An 18,861-nucleotide genomic window follows, 5' to 3' on the forward strand; every position below is an offset into this window, starting at 1 on the left:
ACACTTGTGTCTGAACCATTCTGTTCCGACTGTAGTTACAAAAATATTTTCTCTATTTTTTTCACTTCACCTCCTTTGTGTATCTGAGAGCACTACAGACACAATCAGCTTCACTGTTTCTTCAGCATAGTTAATTAAGCAGTTTTTCTCTTTCTTAAAAGACTCTTATAAATATCAATGAGGAACGGGGGTGGGGGTGGGGAGAAAGAATTATAAATATTGTTACAGGAACCTAAAAAAAGTAAGAACATACTAATTAAAGATGTTGGGTCAGACACTGATTTTTTTTAAAACTAGTCACTTCCAAAATGTTCAAGTTGTTGTGATGTCAAGTTTATACAGTGGTTCCTAGTAAATACTAATTATATTGTATACACTTTTATAGTGCCTTTCATCTTGAAGAATTACAAAATAGTTCATAAACTCAAACTGAAAATACCATAGTGCATATAGCTCAATTAGCTGTTGAGAAATTCATCCACCACTGGGATGAAGCACAGCTAGAAACACAGGGGAGAAAGTAAAGAACAGTTACACTGTAGAGATAGAAGCATACAGGCTCAACAGGTAGTGATCAATGGCTCCATGTCTAGTTGGCAGCTGGTATCTAGCGGAGTGCCCCAAGGGTCGGTCCTGGGGCCGGTTTTGTTCAATATCTTCATTAATGATCTGGAGGATGGTGTGCGGATGACACTAAACTGGGAGGAGTGGTAGATATGCTGGAGGGTAGGGATAGGATACAGAGGGACCTAGACAAATTGGAGGATTGGGCCAAAAGAAATCTGATGAGGTTCAACAAGGACAAGTGCAGAGTCCTGCACTTAGGACGGAAGACTCCAATGCACCGCTACAGACTAGGGACCGAATGGCTAGGCAGCAGTTCTGCAGAGAAGGACGTAGGGGTGACAGTGGACGAGAAGCTGGATATGAGTCAACAGTGTGCCCTTGTTGCCAAGAAGGCCAATGGCATTTTGGGGTGTATAAGTAGGGGCATTGCCAGCAGATTGAGGGATGTGATCGTTCCCCTCTATTCAACATTGGTGAGGCCTCGTCTGGAGTACTGTGTCCAGTTTTGGGCCCCACACTACAAGAAGGATGTGGAAAAATTGGAGAGAGTCCAGCGAAGGGCAACAAAAATGATTAGGGGTCTGGAACACATGACTTATGAGGAGAGGCTGAGGGAACTGGGATTGTTTAGTCTACGGAAGAGAAGAATGAGGGGGGATTTGATAGCTGCTTTTAACTACCTGAAAGGTGGATCCAAAGAGGATGGATCTAGACTATTCTCAGTGATAGCAGATGACAGGACAAGGAGTAATGGTCTCAAGTTGCAGTGGGGGAGATTTAGGTTGGATATTAGGAAAAACTTTTTCACTAGGAGGGTGGTGAAACACTGGAATGCGTTACCTAGGGAGGTGGTGGAATCTCCTTCCCTAGAGGTTTTTAAGGTCAGGCTTGACAAAGCCCTGGCTGGGATGATTTAGTTGGGGATTGGTCCTGCTCTGGGCAGGGGGTTGGACTAGATGACCTCCAAATGTCCCTTCCAACTCTGATATTCTATGATTCTATTCTATGATTCTATGTGACTTAAGAAATTTCCTCATTCTAATTTTTAGCTGCAGTTCAGTTTTCATTTTCTGATCATTGTAGTTAGGACAGCTGTGAAGAGTCTATTATAGTGTATTATTCTTGTGCTAGCATAGAATATTTTATTTAGTTTCACTTTCCAGGTCCTATGTTCTGTTTCTATCCACCCTGGAAATCTTATTAAGCATATAATTTCTGAAGATTTCGGAGTCTCACACTTAAAGAGTGCGTGCATTCTGGGAATGTAATTCTGCAGTTATTTTAAATGTCCACTAGATGGCACTACTAAACTGTGGCCTTAAAAGAACACTTCAAAATCTTTTTCAAAAGAGTACCTGTACCTGTTTTACCGAAATAATCATAACTAAATTATTAACATAGAGAAATTCCAAAATCCACTCACACATAACTGTCTAATATTGGTACTTTTTGCAGCTCGGGCAATGAAAATCAATGCAGTCAGCTTCATTTTTATTGGCAGGACTACAGGATGTGTCACATTGGCCCAGAACCATCTAGTCCAGTATTCTATACCTCATCTCTGATCGTGGCCAGTTCTAGATGCTTCAGAGGAAGATGAAATCATGCTAATGAAAAAATTATGAATTTGCTTGACTGAAGGGGAGTTTTCTCCCTACTGAACAAACAGCTGATGTCCTAAGCATGAGGTCTATAACCTTTGTGCACTTTTTATCCAGTCTAATGTTCAACAAATGTTCTCAACATGCACATAAATGACTAACGATTCAGAATTTGGAGCACTAGCTCCCCTTAGAGTGTCAGTCTTACTCCAAACGCTGTTCAGCAGGATTGCATCTTTGTAAGAAACTGTCCCGTGAAGGCGGGAGTAATGCAGATGGGAGGGGAATGTGGATGGATGTTGCAATTAGTGTACAAAACTGTCAATTACTATTTATAACATGGTTTCAAATAACATGCTAAAGCTTATGGAGATGCAGTAACCAGGTGCTTCCTACCTGCTGGGCTTCATTTCATTAAAAGAAAATAGTGACTGCCTTCTTTCATCTCCATGTCACTTTACACATATCTTCCTGCATTGGTGCGGTTGTCATTCCCCAAAAACTTCTGATCTTTGGTCCCTGCTGAAAATGGTTCTATGCACCATACTCAACTGGTATGTCAAGAAGGGGAAAGCTTAGGATTCATGGATGTAATTGCTTTGTAAAGATGTGTGTGGTTACTTTTGCATATGTCATGTATTGCTGACAGAGGACCCAATACTGCATTCCTTACTCCAGTAAACCTCCCAGTAAAGTGACCAGGAGTTTTACCTAAGCACAGGGTGCAAGATTGGGCCCAGAGTTTATAATTATCACATGCTAGAATTTGCAGCAGTGATTTCAGTGAAGCCAAGAAATCTTAAAGCATATTTTGTTTGAGATCAGAGCTTTCTGCTTACAGAAACCAGTTCTTATTTGTGCTAATAAAACCTCTCTGGAACCTAAAAAACCCCGCCAAAACAAATATCAAGCTGTACACGATGTGTTTTTTCATAGATTATTTTTAAAAACAAAGCTTGTTTGGTGGTGAACTACGTGAAATGGCCATGCAGGAGTGTCCACATCACAAAAGGCATCATGACAAGTGGCAATAATTGGTACCTGGGTTGAAGTTTCAGAGCGGGCAAGGAACTAAATGTAGATTAAATTACTCATTCACCCCTGATCCTCCTACATCAGGACTGAGGCACTTTGGAGATTGGTCTTGGAAGCTTGCACTGCTGTTGCCCAGCCTGGACCTACTCTGTGGATAAATAGAAAAACTGAGTCTCCCATAGGTTTGCCAACTTTCTAATCACACAAAACCGAACACCCCTGCGGCACCCATTCTCCAAGGCTCCACTCCTGCCCATTCTCCGAGGCCCCACCCCTGCTCGCTCCATCCCTCCTCCCTTTGTCACTCGCTCTCCCCAACCCTCACTCACTTTCACCGGGCTGGGGCAGGGGGTGAGGGCTCCAGCTAGGGGTGCAGGCTCTGGGGTGGGCCCAGGGATGAGGGGTTTGGGATGCAGTAGGGGCCTCTGGGATGGGGCCAAGGGGTTCAGAGCTCAGGAAGAGCTGTGGGCTCCAGCTAAGAGTGTGGGCTCTGGGGTGGGGCTAGGGATGAAGGGTTTGAGGTGGAGGAGGGGGCTCCTGGCAGGGTCCGGGGCTGGGGTGAGGGCTCTGGGAGGAAGTTTGTTTGTGGGAGGGGACTCAGGGTTGGAGCAGGGTTGGGGTGCAGGAGCGGATTCAGGGTGTGGGGTCCCGGCAGCGCTTACCGAAACCGCCAAATCCCTGCAGCCCCTCGGTGCATGTGCAGCCAGGGAGGTTCTGCACATGGCCCTCGTGCCCGCAGGTGCCCCCCCTGCAGCTCCCATTGGTCACGGCTCCTGGCCAATGGGAGCTGCGGAGCTGGCACTAGGGGTGGGGGCAGCCAGAAGCCTGACAAACCTAGTCTCCAGATAGGATTGCCAACTTTCTAATTTCTGAAAACTGGACACTACAGCAGGAGAGCCGCAACATCCCCTTCCCTATCTCTTCCCCCGAGTCCCACCTCTGCTCCACCTCTTTCCACGAGACCCCGCCCCATCACACACTGCTCTCCCCCTCCCTCTTCCTCCTTGCTTGATCCTGTCCACCTCCCCACTGCTCCAGGGCGAGGAGCCTGCCTGCCCATGAGATGCAGGAAGGAGGTGGCCTCAGTTGAGCAGGGGCTGGTGTGGGTTGATGTCCCAGCCCCTCCTCCTTTGGCCTTGCCACCCATGGTAACTGGACTTTTGGTGTCCAGTCAGTACATGTGCCTGGACATGTCCCCTTTCAACCAGACTTTCTGGTTGAAGACTGGACACCCGGCAACCCTTTTCTCAAACCTCCATTCACTGTGTGGGATTTCCCTGCAGAGAGGGGGAGAATGGCCAAGGAGTTGATTATGCTGGGGATCAGGGCCGCCCTTAGGCATATTCAGCATACACAGCTGCATAGGGCACCTGAAAATTTGGGCACCCACTGGACCTGTGTAACTACCTGGATGTAGCTCAACCAATACAAATACCTTCCGGAGGGATGCACCCTAAATTAATGCTGACATTATCTGCCTTTAAGACAAGAGCAACCCCCAAGTCCTTCTCCCTTCTGTCCCGAGCACTCAGCCATCCTAGCTGTAGGTCCAACATTTGTGAAGAATCACATGTAGGGCCAGCAGCCACAATGTAGTGGAAGTACCATTCCCTGCATGCTCTCTCCCCGGAACTGCCAGGTTTCTGTCTCCTTTTCCTACAGTGGTGAAGGAGACAATCTGGCCCTTAGTCAGGAGGGCACTCTTGATGATCAGATTAACCACTGAAGCAAGAGGTTGGTTATAAAATAAGAATGATTTAAATATAACAGTTGTTAAACTGAATACACTACTGTATTCAAAATATGTTCACTGAAAACTTCCTTTTCCAGGAACCTGAATATTTTGTGTCTCAGTAAGTTTCCAAGTGGAATCATCTTTTGTAAATCGCAAGCTCTCAGCCACAGGGCGGATGACACTGACAAAGTTCAGGCAACAGTTTTGGCCCCCAGGTAGCATCTCTTAAAGAAACAGTAAAAAGGACAATGTACACACAGTTCAATTTCTTAGATCAATTCCTCAAGCCAAAATAGCAATGAACAAAACAAAACTCATTGGGACTTGTGCTCTTAAATCACTCAGATGATATTAAAAACCCTATCCTTAGTAACAGTCTGATTAAAGGAACTTTTAACTTTCAAATATTTGGGCAGTGTTCGAATTCTCCGACCTGCACTTTCCTCAATTATTTATTACCAGCTCCAAACCTTATTTCTTCCCACCATGACAAACACAGAGCCATAGCTCTTCCTGAAAATGCAGATCGTTGACATTTTAAACCATGTAATAATTATTCTGGATATAAGACAACATTATTAGTATCATACTTACACCTTGTCATTAGATTATGTGACTGCACATATATTTTAGCATATGCAAGTAATTGTTCTTAAATAATGTTTCACTCACTCCTTTGTGATCCTCTGGGGAACCAGTGCTGTAAAACAGAAAGCATTCTGAAAGAAATTGTCAGCTCCAGAATTTCACAAATGCTTATGCTTCTACTCTGATGGTATCTTTTGCTTTTAAAAACTATTGAATAAGAGAGCAAAACACTTTGATGTGATATTTACAATGACATTTTATTTCCTAGATTTAGTCAACCACCAGAAATTTTCAATTAATAAATGAATAGCATAAATGCATAGACAAAGTGGGTGAGGTAATATCATTTATTGGTCTATTTAAGCTTCAAAGCATGTCTCTTTCACTAACAGAAGTTGGTCCAATAAAAGATATTACCTCATCCACCTTGCATCTGGGACCAGCATGGCTAACACTGCAAGTAGCATAAACGAAATAAGTTTAGCAGTGCATTGAAATCTTCATCCAACAAACAGATGTGACTCATAAGCCCCTATCCTTGCAGTCTTCCCTGCCACACCAATTCAATGAGTGTTGAATAACTCTAAAAATACTAAAAATGTCAATTTTGTGTTAAAATAAGAGGAAAGCAGCTACACAGATGTGATTTTTATGTTATCAACAAACAGAGCAACATCCCCTTCTAGTGTCAGAAGTGTGGAAGTGAATGCTTATTTTAAGAGATACCAATCTGATGACTTAACTGTAAGAGCTTGTGATAAAGTGCCTAGGTTTTTAACTTTGAGATTGTGAATGTTTTTTGAGATTCAGATCACTGGGCCAAATTCAAACCTGGTGTAAGCAGGTGCAACTTGAAGCAACAAATGCATGATACCTGTTTACATTGGTTCTGAATTTGTTTTTTAAACCATGAGCCAAGTGGCTTTTAACTCAGGAATCAGAACACAAAATGCCTTAATCCAACCATGGAGTTCCCAGCCTACCTAACAGCAAGGGGTTGTATTTAAAAAAATAATAATAATAAAAAAATCATTGTTACTTTGTTCCAGTACCAAATACCAATTCATATTTTAACTTTCAGGATCAAGGAGAGACCTGGCAGTGATTTGAGTTTGCACATTAGACTTTTTCTGCTAGAGATATGGGTTCCCATCCAGTCTCAGACAAACAGGTGAAAATGAATATAGTGGATCTCATCCTAAGGGCAGATTCATGCACTGGTTTAGGGAAAGACAGGCAGATTGAATGTTCCCTATTCAGGGATTGGTGCAACCCCTTGCTTCACTGTCCCTACTCTACACTGATGCAGAATAGCCAGCATGTATATCTGCCTTGGCTATGCCTCATCTTCTTCCCTCATGTGGCCCACCTCTGCTCATCGTCAGCTTTGGAACATCTGAGGAGGTGACACAGAGAGCCAGAGATGTTTCCTGAGTCATTTTATGAGTGTCCTATGCATTTTCAACTTTGTCTAGGTCAACAACAAATCAGGCCTCTAATCTTTATTTTCCACATCACATAATTGTGAGTACCTGCTCAAGGTAGTTGCATGATTAGAGCAATGGGAATATTGTAGGTTAGGATGAAGGTGATCTAGTGGTGTTGTCTTGTGACAACATATATAACATATAATATAACATTCATAAGCTAGAACTACAGTCTCTTGCTTTCATGTTGCGCTAAGGGCTTGCTTCTGAGAAGCACTGAGGGCCTCAACTCCCAGTGAAATTAGAGGAATCTAAAGTGCTCAGTACTTTACAAGAATACTTAGCATTGTACAGAATCAAGCACCCACCAGCTAAACAAAACACTTTAAATGTATGTTCAGTGACTGAAGATCAGGAGACCTGGCCTCAAGCTGAAAAATGATGGAAAAAGCGAATGACTTTCAACAATAATGGTAAAGTCACAGTAAGTGAAAAATCACTGAATACAACAAGTTCTCACACCTTGCAAATTAGTTATAGCCAGCCAAATAAATGGTTAAACTTTCCATGCAGCACACATCTCATGTACTTGAAGCACTTCAGAAATATTGTTATCCATATTCTTTTTTTGTCAAGCTCGCTTTTGGATTCTCGATGCCTTTCCATGCGAAAGGATCACACATTAGAAAATTTCTTATAAAAAACAAATACCTTTCTTTATCTGTGTTACTGAAAATATTTAGATGATCAAAACTGAAAAGTTTTAAATCCACTTTGGGTTTTTTATGCTTTGTTTATTCTTAAAATTTCTCTCTACTTGCACAATGAAAATCAGTTAAATCAGTTTAGCATTTTATTATTAATTACACTCTCAGCGTGTCATCTCAGCCAACATTATATTTCTTTAAAATGTGTAATTTAGAGAGAGAATTTCTGATGCCCTGAGGTCTCTCTAAAACTCTGCGACAGATTCTGCCACACTTACCTGCACGAGGACCTTATTATCCAACTGAACTACTTAAGGAATATGGCAGGGGTTGCAAACTCAATTTACCTTAGGGCCAGTGCCAGTCCTCAAATCCTTCCAGCGGGCCAATAATGTCACTGAAGATGGTGTTCAGAAAAGAAAACGTTTATATTGTATTTTTTGTTTAGAATTTCTTAGAAATAATAAAACTGCCCTACAACTTTCTACAATTCTTCTCCTGCCAGAGAGTTTTTAGCGTTTGCCAGACACCTAGCATCACTTCAGTTCTGTCAGTTTGTTGATGTTTGGCCTCCATGACTGAGCAGTTGAAACCTTCAGGATTGTGTGTTCGGTATTTTGACTTGTTTATATTCATTGTGGAAAAAAGTGACGCTGCCTCCATGGCTGACTCTGCCCGGCAACTAATGATGCTGTCTCCATGGCTGATTCCCCCCCAGCGACTAGTGATGATATCTCTGTCCCTCTCCCCCAGCCAATGAGAGCTGTGGGGGGCGGTGCTTGCAGCAGACATTGGGCAAGGTGTCTGCATGCGTCTCTCCTCCACGGGCTATAGTGGGGGCTCCAGATGGCCCGTGGGCTGGGACTTTGAGACCCCTGGAATATGGTATGCTTCAACAGGAGTAAAGGTATCAGAATCTTACAGACACTCTTTTTGCTTTTTTCAAAACGAAAGGCCAAAATTTTGAAATGTAAGGAAATCTGACTGTAAGTAAAGCACCTAAATAGGGACATCTATGCATCTAATTTTAGGCACCCACAGTGGAAAACTTCAGCCTAAATTTCAGGCCAAATTTCAATGTATAATATAATTTTATGATGCAAAGCTCTTTTAGAGTCTTGCAAAACTTTTGGCCCTACTATACTTATCCTATGTGTCTACTTACTGCTCCTTTCGCCTCTTAAGGAGTTAACAATTTACTGCAGCTTTTTCAAAATACAAACGTTTCATCTTATTGAAATGCCGATTCCAAGCCGTTATTATTGCTCTTGAGTGAGTTTAATTTGCAGGATAATGGTTCAGGTTTCTATAGTTCACATTCACCTTTTCCCTCTCGTTCAGCTGTGCAATCTTGTTCAGTGTAAACATTCTACCGCTTATATAAGAATGAGCATATCCTTGACTTATCATCTATGATTTTTCCCTTGACAGGTAGAAAAATGTGAAACCCTATTTCCTTTAATGGTTCCCTTACTATCTGAGGCTAAGGCTTTGTCTACACTGCCAGTTGAACTACAAAACTTTTGTTGTTCACAGGTGTTTTAAAAAGGCCCCCTCTTCCCCCAGGACAAAAGTTTTGCCCTGGCAAGTGGCAGTGTAAACGGCTTGTTGTTGGCAGGAGTGCTCTTTTAAAGTGATGCTGCTAAGATTTGTAGGCCTGAAATTAGACCTGTCTTAACTCTTAGAATGCTGGTGTTTGCTGGGCTGCTACCTAATGAAAGGGGGGTGTTCAGGATTGTGTCAAAGTGGCCTGAATAAGGGGTATGTAATGACCCCAAACTTAGCCGAGGTTCATAAACCAGTTCACCAGAGTTCATGAATGTTGAGCAAATCCAAATCCTGTTTTGAGTGAGACTTCTCAGGGTTTTGAGGGGAAAAATCAGCGTCATTCTGTTAAGAACTTCTCTTTTTTTCCTGTGATGATCTGTATTTGTTCAAACACAGAAACTAAAAGTGAAACCCATGAAAGGGGATCCCACACAAATCAACAAAATGTGCACATAGTGCTCTGTGAATAGAATCTGCTGTATTTTGCACAAGGAAGGGAGGGAGGAGTCGGCTTTTGTGTAGGGAGCAGGAGAGGTGGATTAGACTTTTGCCATGGCGGGTAAATTTTTCATGACAAATGCACAGGAGCTGCCACTAACACACAGACTGGCCCTATTTTATCATTTCTGCTGCAAGTATTCCATGAAGTCCTTCTGAGCCTAGAAAACAAACGGAAAAGAAACCCTCTTATTTTTGTATGAGTGATTCATCCTTAGTTTTCCTTAAGTGACGTTCCTGTTCCTTTTAAGCTGCATGTTCTTTCCCCCCTTTTGTAAAAAAAACCAACCCAAAACAAAAAACCTTGCCTTGTTGTTGGTTGACCTGGTTACAAGTTATAGCTCTTGAGAACCTATTTATTTCCAAGGCTGTTGAATGTACCCTTCCACCTCTGCTAGAATCATTAACTACAACATATCTTCCAAGAGTCCAGTCACACTAATGAAACTCCATTGTCTTATGCCACAGTTAATCATTTGTGCTGTTTTGCTGCAGAACAATTTCATATTCTATTTCCTCTCTTAGGAAATTGCTCATTTAGATGTTCTTAAAAGAGAGGACCATTTTGGATAGGCCTTCCTTTTACTGTACTGGCTTAAGATGTGTTTGTTATTTTTCCTTTGATTTTTACTGTTCTTGCAAGTTATTTTTTACATTCTTAGGCCATAGTCTTTCTGTCTCCATGAGGTTCAGAGTGCTCTCACCTCCCCTAACATACATGGAGAGTTAAAAACACACTGCACCTTGCAGGATCAGTCTCTGTATAATTTCATATAAGACCCTAACTCACTTCATGAGATTTCAAATATCAGTGTCATACCACTGACACTTAGACGTATTGGTCTGCTGATTCCTTTAGAACTTCTATTTGCTAGTTCAAACCCTTTGAAGCCAAGTAGTCAATGTGTTTTTTTTAAGTTACAGCTCAATAATTTAAAAGTCATTATTATCTATCAGCATTCAGTCTTCAAAAAATGGTGAGACACCTACCCTTTCATTTGATAGTGTCTCTGATAAACCAGAATTGAGTTGGTGGTATGCATTTTAGGGGATTTTAATTGGATTCTGTTTTGACATTTATTAGGCATATCAAAGTAAATGCATTGAGTTCCTTTTTATATCTGTAAAATGTGTATAATATATGAATCATTAATCTGGGATTAAGGTTCCACAGCAGTTTTGACTGAATTAATTTCTTGATTCTTTTTATAATCTTTGTTGTAATGTATTGGGAATTGTAGTTGGAACTTCCTAAACCCCTTCAGACTGGGTCCAATTGATTTACAGCACTGACTGCCCAGTTTTGATCATGGCTACAAAAAAATTCTGGGGTTCTCAATTTGAAGAATATGCATTAGTTTTCAATTCAATAGCAGTCAGAACCAGATGGCTCATTTGGTATTTTATTTAATTTAATCAATTAGTTCACAGCTTTTTTTCAGTCCCTAGAGACAATACAGTGTATGGTAAAATTTTCAAAAGCGCTTAAGCAATGTAGGAGCCTAAACTCCATTTTCAAAAGTGATGTAGGCATTTAGCAGCTTAAGTCCCATTCACTTGCACTTAGACTACTAAGTGCCTACATCACTTTAGAAAATGGAACATAGGCTCCTAAGTCATTTAGGCTCCCTTGAAAATTTTTACCCCCATTCTAGTAAAATGAGCATGGTGCCAAGAGTTCTTGACCTGCAGTGTGGTCTTGAGATAGTTTCTTAGTGTTTCCTTGACTCGATTTCCCCATCTAAGCTATGGGGATAATGCTAGTTACCTTCCTCTCAGCGGTTTTGTAAGTTTACTAGTAAATGATACTTTAACACATTGCAATGTTAAGTGTTGTTTTTGTGATGCCATGCACGTGTGTGTGAGGTCTATCTCCAAATATCAGCTCCAGCAATGCTATATGCCAAGGAGACCTATATCCCTCAACAGGAGCAGGACTGGCCACTGGTCAAACAGCATCTAACGTGAGCCAGAATTCAGAGTGCACATAAAAGGCACTTTGCTCAAAATATTAATACTTTGTTACTATGAAAAATCTGAGTATAATGACAAGAGTTCTCCTCCTCCATAATGTGGAGTGGAGACTACTAACGAAGGCAACGATTTTCAAAAAGTAACTAATTGATCCTGAAGTCTTAAATTTTTGGATTTCCAACTTGAAACTCTTCAAAGGAGTCTAGTTTTCAGAGAGAGGGGCTCAGCACTTTCTAAAAATCAGGACTCTTTAAGGTATCCTAAGTTGGGCACGCAAATATCAAGGCCTTTGATACCATTACTTACTTTTTGCAATCTTAATTGAAGATATTCTATGGAGCCCAGGGAGGGGCCTCTGCTGGGATTTTTTTTTAACCCTGTTATTTGGTGCAGCCTGAAATTCCTTTTCAAAAGTATTATAATAAACAGAGATAAAGCATCTATGGCAGGGATGATGTAGCAACATCCAGAGAATGAGTAACTATATCCAATGCAGGGAATTCACTTCAACGTTACCTTCAACTTGGTGGCCGAATTTTAACAGTTGTGTCCTGGAAGCCCCACACCTGTAAGTTGGTAAGTACTTTGGAGTAAGATCTTTTGGTCTGGTTTCCCTGTTCCTTTACTTACTTCATGATCAACTAAAATTCTGTTAGTTCCCATATTTTAACAAGGAAATTGCTCCATCCCTATGGTATCTGTCACATTTTCAAAGCAGATGGGAAAACAAATAGTTCTAATGACACTTACTACTTTTATATATTTATTGATAATAGGCAGGTAATATAATATAGTTTTTTTCACAAATATGGGCATTCAGTTATTATAAATATTACTTCAGATTTCAATAGCTCTTCCACATGATGACCTCAAATCACTTTACAAACAATAATGAATGCATCCTCCCAGAAACAATAATGAATGCATCCTCCCAGTAACCAAGGATGGGAGGTACTAATAGCCCCACTTTACACGTGAGGAAACTGAGGCATAGACAGATTAAGTGGTTTATCCATTGTCATGCAGGATGGGAATTGAACTCAGATCTCCTGACCTACTGGCAGTTTAATCTCAATTTTTTTTTAACTTTTAAAATGCTATTTCAAATTTTAAAAATAGAAACAAAACGAGCTATTATTCCCTGGAATGGAAGAGGCATTGTTGGTACCTTGGTTACCTGGAAGAATAGTGCCTTTGGCTCTATACAGAAATTCATTTGGATTTATTCTGTAGTACATATGTCCTGGATAGTCAGAGCTTAACTTCTGTAATATCAGCAAAAGACTTGGGTTGTCTGCCAAAGCTCTTGTTAAATGAGCCCCTACGAGGGAACTCATTCACCTCCAGTTCCAATTCTTCATGTGTCAAGGGAGCAGCCAACTTCCCATGGGATCTTAGTAAAACATTCCAGCAGGGATCCATAGATATATGGTTGTTAAAAGCTCTGAGCAGCACCACAATTAAAAACAAATTAACAGGAAATCTGAAATTGCCTTCAGAGTTGTTCCTTTTTTTGTGTCACCGCTCATAAATCGCAAATTGCCTTTGAAATGCTACTGAATATTCCGAATAGCTACAATATCGACAAACCACTGTAAAGAAGTCACAGAACTTGTGGAGGGCTGTAATTCCTTTTCTGGGATGTAACACTTGAGGATAGCCTTGGCTGTAATGATTGTGTTGTGACTTAAAAAAAAATTATTTAATGACCTGGAAAACAGGAGTAACATGGTTCAGGGGTTGCTACTGTGTTTATTATGGACACATTCCTATTAACAATCATTGCTAGCATAGGCGTTCCCATGGTACAGCATTCCTAGTGGACCTGTAATGAGCAAGTAATGTTTACCTGAAAAATTCCACCTGTTAGAGAAAGCAGAGCCTGTTTAATCTGGATTTATTGAGGCAGGTGATCATTACAACACCCAGATAATGAAGGAAGGTGAAAATGGATCTCTAGAAACAGAAGATCTAGAGTGTGGGCTGAACACTCATGAGATAGGAATCCTAGGAACAACTGAGCCTGTGGCAAAGGCTCAAGCTGAACTTCAGGTTATCTTATTAACGTATTTGTTAATAAAGCCCAGTCCAAGGAACTGGGCGAATTTTTGGCTTTACACAGCATTTTGCTTTACTTTGCTTCAAAGTAGGTTGAGAAAGGCATAAAAAATTTAGTATGAAAATACTACAGTGGTGGAGTACGGTTTTAGCACAAAATGTATAGTATTGAAATTTCCTTTAGAACATTGGCCTTTACTCAGTGTTTCAAACTCTCATAGTTTTAGCATGTGTCTTTATCATGCTATTTGATGTTTGACTTAAAGCCCTGGCTCCTGCAGACAAGTGATTATGTGAGAATCTCAGCTTTCATTTGAAAACTAAGTACATTTTTAGGTCTCATGATTCCAAGAAAAGCTTGAAAATGCATCTCAAGTGCACGCTAAGAGCTCAGAAACAGAAGGCAAAGAAAAAGAACCCAGCATTTATTTTTATTTAAAAACAAACCTAACTTGTAAGTCAGTCTCAGGATTTTTTGGGAACCTGTCTCACGATATTTGAATGTTCAAGGTTGGCAATACTCCTTACTTTTCTTGGATAAAAAAACATATCCTAGTTACATACTATATCAGACAGTCCCATGATCAGGGATTGTCCTAGTATGTCTTATTTGCTCATCAGTTACTGAGATCTTTATCAACCTTTTTTTTATCATGTTCTTACATCATAAAGATTCTCAAACCCAGCAAGTTTTGGAACATTTCTTCCTCATGTGTTGATATTTTTGTTTAATCCAAAACCCACTATGGGCTAATTCCTGCTACTTTATTTATGCAAAACTTTCATGGGTGAAATTCATCCTTGTGTAGAGGGCTAGCATAAGGCCTGTAGGTCATTTAAAGTGTATTTTAAGAGGTGTAAATAGGTGTTAAGTGATATAGGCCTAGGGCTTGCCTTCTCAAGAGGGAAGAGTTTTACCCCATATGAGTATCCTATGTAAGTAAAAGTATCCTTGCTGTTGATATGGAATAATGCATTAACCAGATAATGGGTGTTGAAGCAAAAGAAGGGTTAAATTTGAACACGTCTTTCTTATATTAATCCTGGAAAGCAATATGAAATTCCTCAACATCTTTTGAGTAGGACATAATAGTTTCCCTTCAATAGGAGGCATAGACTTGCCCCTTTCAAGCACTGACTTAACCATAATGCAGAGGAGGGGAACGAGGATCATGTTTGAACAAGAACATTAACAGGCAGGGGACAATTCTGACTAGAAATTCAGTTGTGGACAGTACGGATGTGGCCATTGTTTTCTTATCCTGATCTCAAGAAAAGAACGTAATTCAGTTATCTATGAGTTTCTTGTCTCCCTGACAGTGGGAGTGACAATTATCTATAGTTCTGTTGGAGAATACAAGAAAAAAGATTATTATTATTATTGTGTGCAGTGGTTACATTACATTCAGAAGCAGGAACAGTGCTGGACAATGGCATCTGCTGAGGTGGATTCTTTTTATCCCTGCTGCTGCTGACTGAATAGTAAATAAAGGTTCATCAACATCCCGGCAGGAGTTACCATGGGAATGAAGTAGAACAGGGATTATAATGGGATTGTAACAGGATGGTGAGGTTCTTCTGTTAACCCACTGTGTTAGGTGGTGGTGGAACTGTGTGTGGAGATGCTCACTGAGCCCTGCACGCTTCCTGGGCAGGTAGGTACCACTCATTGGAGATAAAGGAGAAGGGGATGGTTCTCTGATCAAAAGAATCCATGGGGTGGAGCAGTCTTAGGCCTGCGGAGGGAAGCTTGGACAGTACTTTGTGTTTGCTTTGTATTAGTTTATTAATAAAGCCAAACTCCAAGAAGGGGTGAGTTTTGATTCCACAATGTCTCTTGATTATTTTGGAGTGGGTGGAAATGCCACTTGCATATACAGTTATGTGTTGCTGGTTCAAACTGTTTGATTTGGGCCCAATTAGTAGTGAGGGAAAACTCTTACCAAATGGTTACCTGGGGATCGTGTAGAATTATGGAGAAGTTTCAGTCCAGTGCCTAGTGGACAAGTTTCCATATTACAAAATCACTACCAGGGCACCGCAATGTTCATCCTCGTTGGCAGTCTCAGCAGAGAGGACAATGGCTGAGCAGTGAAACTGAACCACTCACTCGCCCCTTCTGGGGGGTCCATCCTGTTCAAACTTCAGCACATTATTGCAACACTAAGAGTATGTCTTCACTACAGGGTTAATCCGGGCTCTTACTTGGATGTTGCCCATAACCCCCCTCTCGTCCACACACACAGCCTCTCTCCCGAGTTCCAGGGTGCTTTCAACTTGAGCTACTTGGCATGGCTGGAGGTGTGGATTAGAGCTAGGCTTCACTTTCACTCAGGCTGGTAATCCATCCAGACAGGCTAAATCACTCAAGTGTTGATAGTCCTCCAATGCCTTCCCACAATTCCTCCTGTATGCTCAGAGACAGACAAGTTCTCACATAATCTTCTGGGAAAGAATCAGAGTGGCTCAGCTTACTCAAGCACAAAAGAACCCAGAAGTCTTAGCGACACACATGGATGCGTGCAGCACCAGTGACTGCACGGTAACTTGGGTAGGACTTTGCCCCCAGATGTGAACAGCTGTAATGCACCCAGGCTATCTGTAGTGAAGATATATCCTAAGGGGCAACTCCACTTCTGCTATGCATTCTGTACCCTTTCTGTGGATAAAGAGAGGACTGTCATCATCACAGAGGGGAAACAGGCCAGTACCTTTCACAAGCACTAAATTCATTTTTAAAAAAAGCAATGGAAAGGAAAACAAGATATGAAGATTCTTCACCAGCCCTTCTGTGGAATGTAAAATTTGCTCCAGGGTTCTAAGCTGCTTAATGAGGTCAGTAGGAGTCAAAATAACTGCTTTTCATCTGAATGAATTTGTTTGAGCTTTTCCCCCACCACACATACTTCTTGTTTGTTTGTTTATTTTGTTGGTTGGTTGGTTAGTTGGTTGGTTTTTTAAAGTCACTCTTGTTAATTATCCTGCATGCACCAGATATCCAAGAAAGCTGACATAGTAAAGTTATATACAGCATCTCGGTGACCTCTTTGCAATGAAGATAATATCTGTCCAATAAAGCCTTGACAAAATGACAGTGACAGCTGCATTGTGGTATTCAGTTTGAATTGAACAGGTCTGTTCAGCAGTGTTGGGAGCAAGTCTTTCATTACAATCTGCAGCGCCAAGAAAAACAACTTAAACCCATCCTAAAAAAAGTGAAATTTTCCCTCCGCGGCTGCAGAAGCTGGTTTGGGTAGCCAGAAGCAGGTGCTCTTCATAGTCTTCTCCATATCTCTTTGGTCTGATCTTTCTTACTGTCTTCAAAAGGCTGCAATCCTCTCTTCACTACTGACTTTAAAAGGGAAGGAAACCTCACTTCTTTCAAAAGCAACCGCAGTCTGGAGCGTTATGGGAGCTGAACACTCGAAGGACCAGCGTCCGAGAAGAATGCTTTTGCTGGGGAAAGGTCAGAGACTTCCTGCCTGGGAAGAAGCTCTTCTCTCAGGAAAAGACCCAAAGTCGCTGCTGAAGCGTGGGTTACATTATGTCAGTCTGAGCCTCATAATGAAGGGGATGACAAATGTGCCTGATTTTTTGTGGGGCTTGTCGGAGGTGCAGAAGCTGAACCTTTCACACAACCAGCTGATGGCTCTTCCTACAGCATTGGGGAAACTAGACAGATTAGCGGTGCTGAACTTGTGTGGCAATCGCCTCAAGTGTCTGCCAAAAGAAACCGGGCTCCTCAAAAACCTGAAGGTTTTATTTGTCGATATGAACTGCCTGAGTGAAGTGCCAGCAGAGCTCAGTCTGTGCACAAAGCTGGAAGTTTTGAGCCTTTCACACAATTGCATCTCAGAACTCCCTTCAAGCCTCACTGATTTGACAAGCCTAAGGAAGCTGAATCTGAGTAACAATTGTTTCGCTCACATTCCCTTATGTGTTTTTGCATTGAGGGATTTAGATTTCTTGCACTTAGGCTCCAACAGACTTGAAAACATTGCAGAGAGTGTCCAGTACCTGGTAAATTTGCAGATCTTTATTGCAGAAGATAACAATATTCGCACCTTGCCACGGTCTCTCTGCTCCATCACTGCACTTGAGTTACTAAATGTAGCTTACAATTCTATTCAGACCCTTCCAGCTGATCTCTATCTTCTGCACAGATTGCCAAAAATTGCTTGGAATCCAATGGATAAAGGGCTCCATATTTCACATAACCCATTGTCCAGACCACTGCCAGAGATTGTAGAGGGAGGACTGGATGTGCTCTTCAGCTACCTTAAAGAGAAAAATCAACACAACTAAACTTGCACTGTGTTTGGGATTAACGCTGTCACCAAGACTTAATCAGTGGTTTCCATTTCAGAACACAGGGAGACGATAAAGACTAAAGATGGTTTTAGTAACGTTTACTGAAAGCAAGTGAAATCTGACTATCTAGTATAACTTTGCATAGAGTGTATTTTCTAAAACATCCCTCTCTGTAAGTTTTTCAGTATTTGGTGTGTCTTTTAGGAAAAACTGTGGTCAAAATTTTGCTCTTTCTTATAAATAAACAAATTAATGCAGGCCATTAGCATTGTAAAGGGTGCATTTGTAATCTTTCAGCCTGCAGTAATATTAATATAAATGGGATTTGCTGTATGTGGTGTGCATGTGCACTTTAATTCCTGTTCATTTCTTCCTACACAGATAAACCACTCCACAAACATGCACTGCAATCTAAGTGACTTTCAAGGGGGAACATTTAATTTATTCACAGAAGAGATTTGCTAATATGTCTCAAACTCTATTAACGGTCAGACATTACATTATTGGTGTAGTTCAGTGGTTCCCAAACTTGTTCCGCCACTTGTGTAGGGAAAGCCCCTGGCGGGCTGGGCTGGTTTGTTTACCTGCCGCGTCCGCAGGTTCGGCCGATCGCGGCTCCCAGTGGCCGCAGTTCGCTGCTCCAGGCCAGTGGGGGCTGCTGGAAGCGGCACGGGCTGAGGGACATACTGGCCATGGCTTCTAGCAGCTCCCATTGGCTTGGAGCAGCGAACCGCGGCCACTGAGGGCCGCGATCGGCCGAACCTGCAGACACGGCAGGTAAACAAACTGGCCCGGCCCGCCAGGGGCTTTCC

The 18,861-nt window shown here is 41.5% G+C and overlaps 1 protein-coding gene across 1 annotated transcript; it reads left to right on the top strand.

The window, feature by feature from the left end:
- The first annotated feature begins 17,146 nt into the window (after positions 1-17,146).
- On the top strand, positions 17,147-18,043 carry LRRC30 (leucine rich repeat containing 30). The gene has a single exon (XM_074943131.1). It carries the CDS (start codon positions 17,147-17,149, stop codon positions 18,041-18,043), a length of 897 nt encoding a protein of 298 aa, XP_074799232.1.
- Positions 18,044-18,861: the final 818 nt, after the last annotated feature.

The sequence above is a fragment of the Natator depressus genome, chromosome 2, assembly GCF_965152275.1.
Source record: "Natator depressus isolate rNatDep1 chromosome 2, rNatDep2.hap1, whole genome shotgun sequence".
Classification (NCBI taxonomy): domain Eukaryota; kingdom Metazoa; phylum Chordata; order Testudines; family Cheloniidae; genus Natator; species Natator depressus.

Coding starts and splice junctions, on each gene's coding strand:
- LRRC30 (XM_074943131.1), top strand. CDS start 17,147: ATGGGAGCTGAACACTCGAAGGACCAGCGTCCGAGAAGAATGCTTTTG.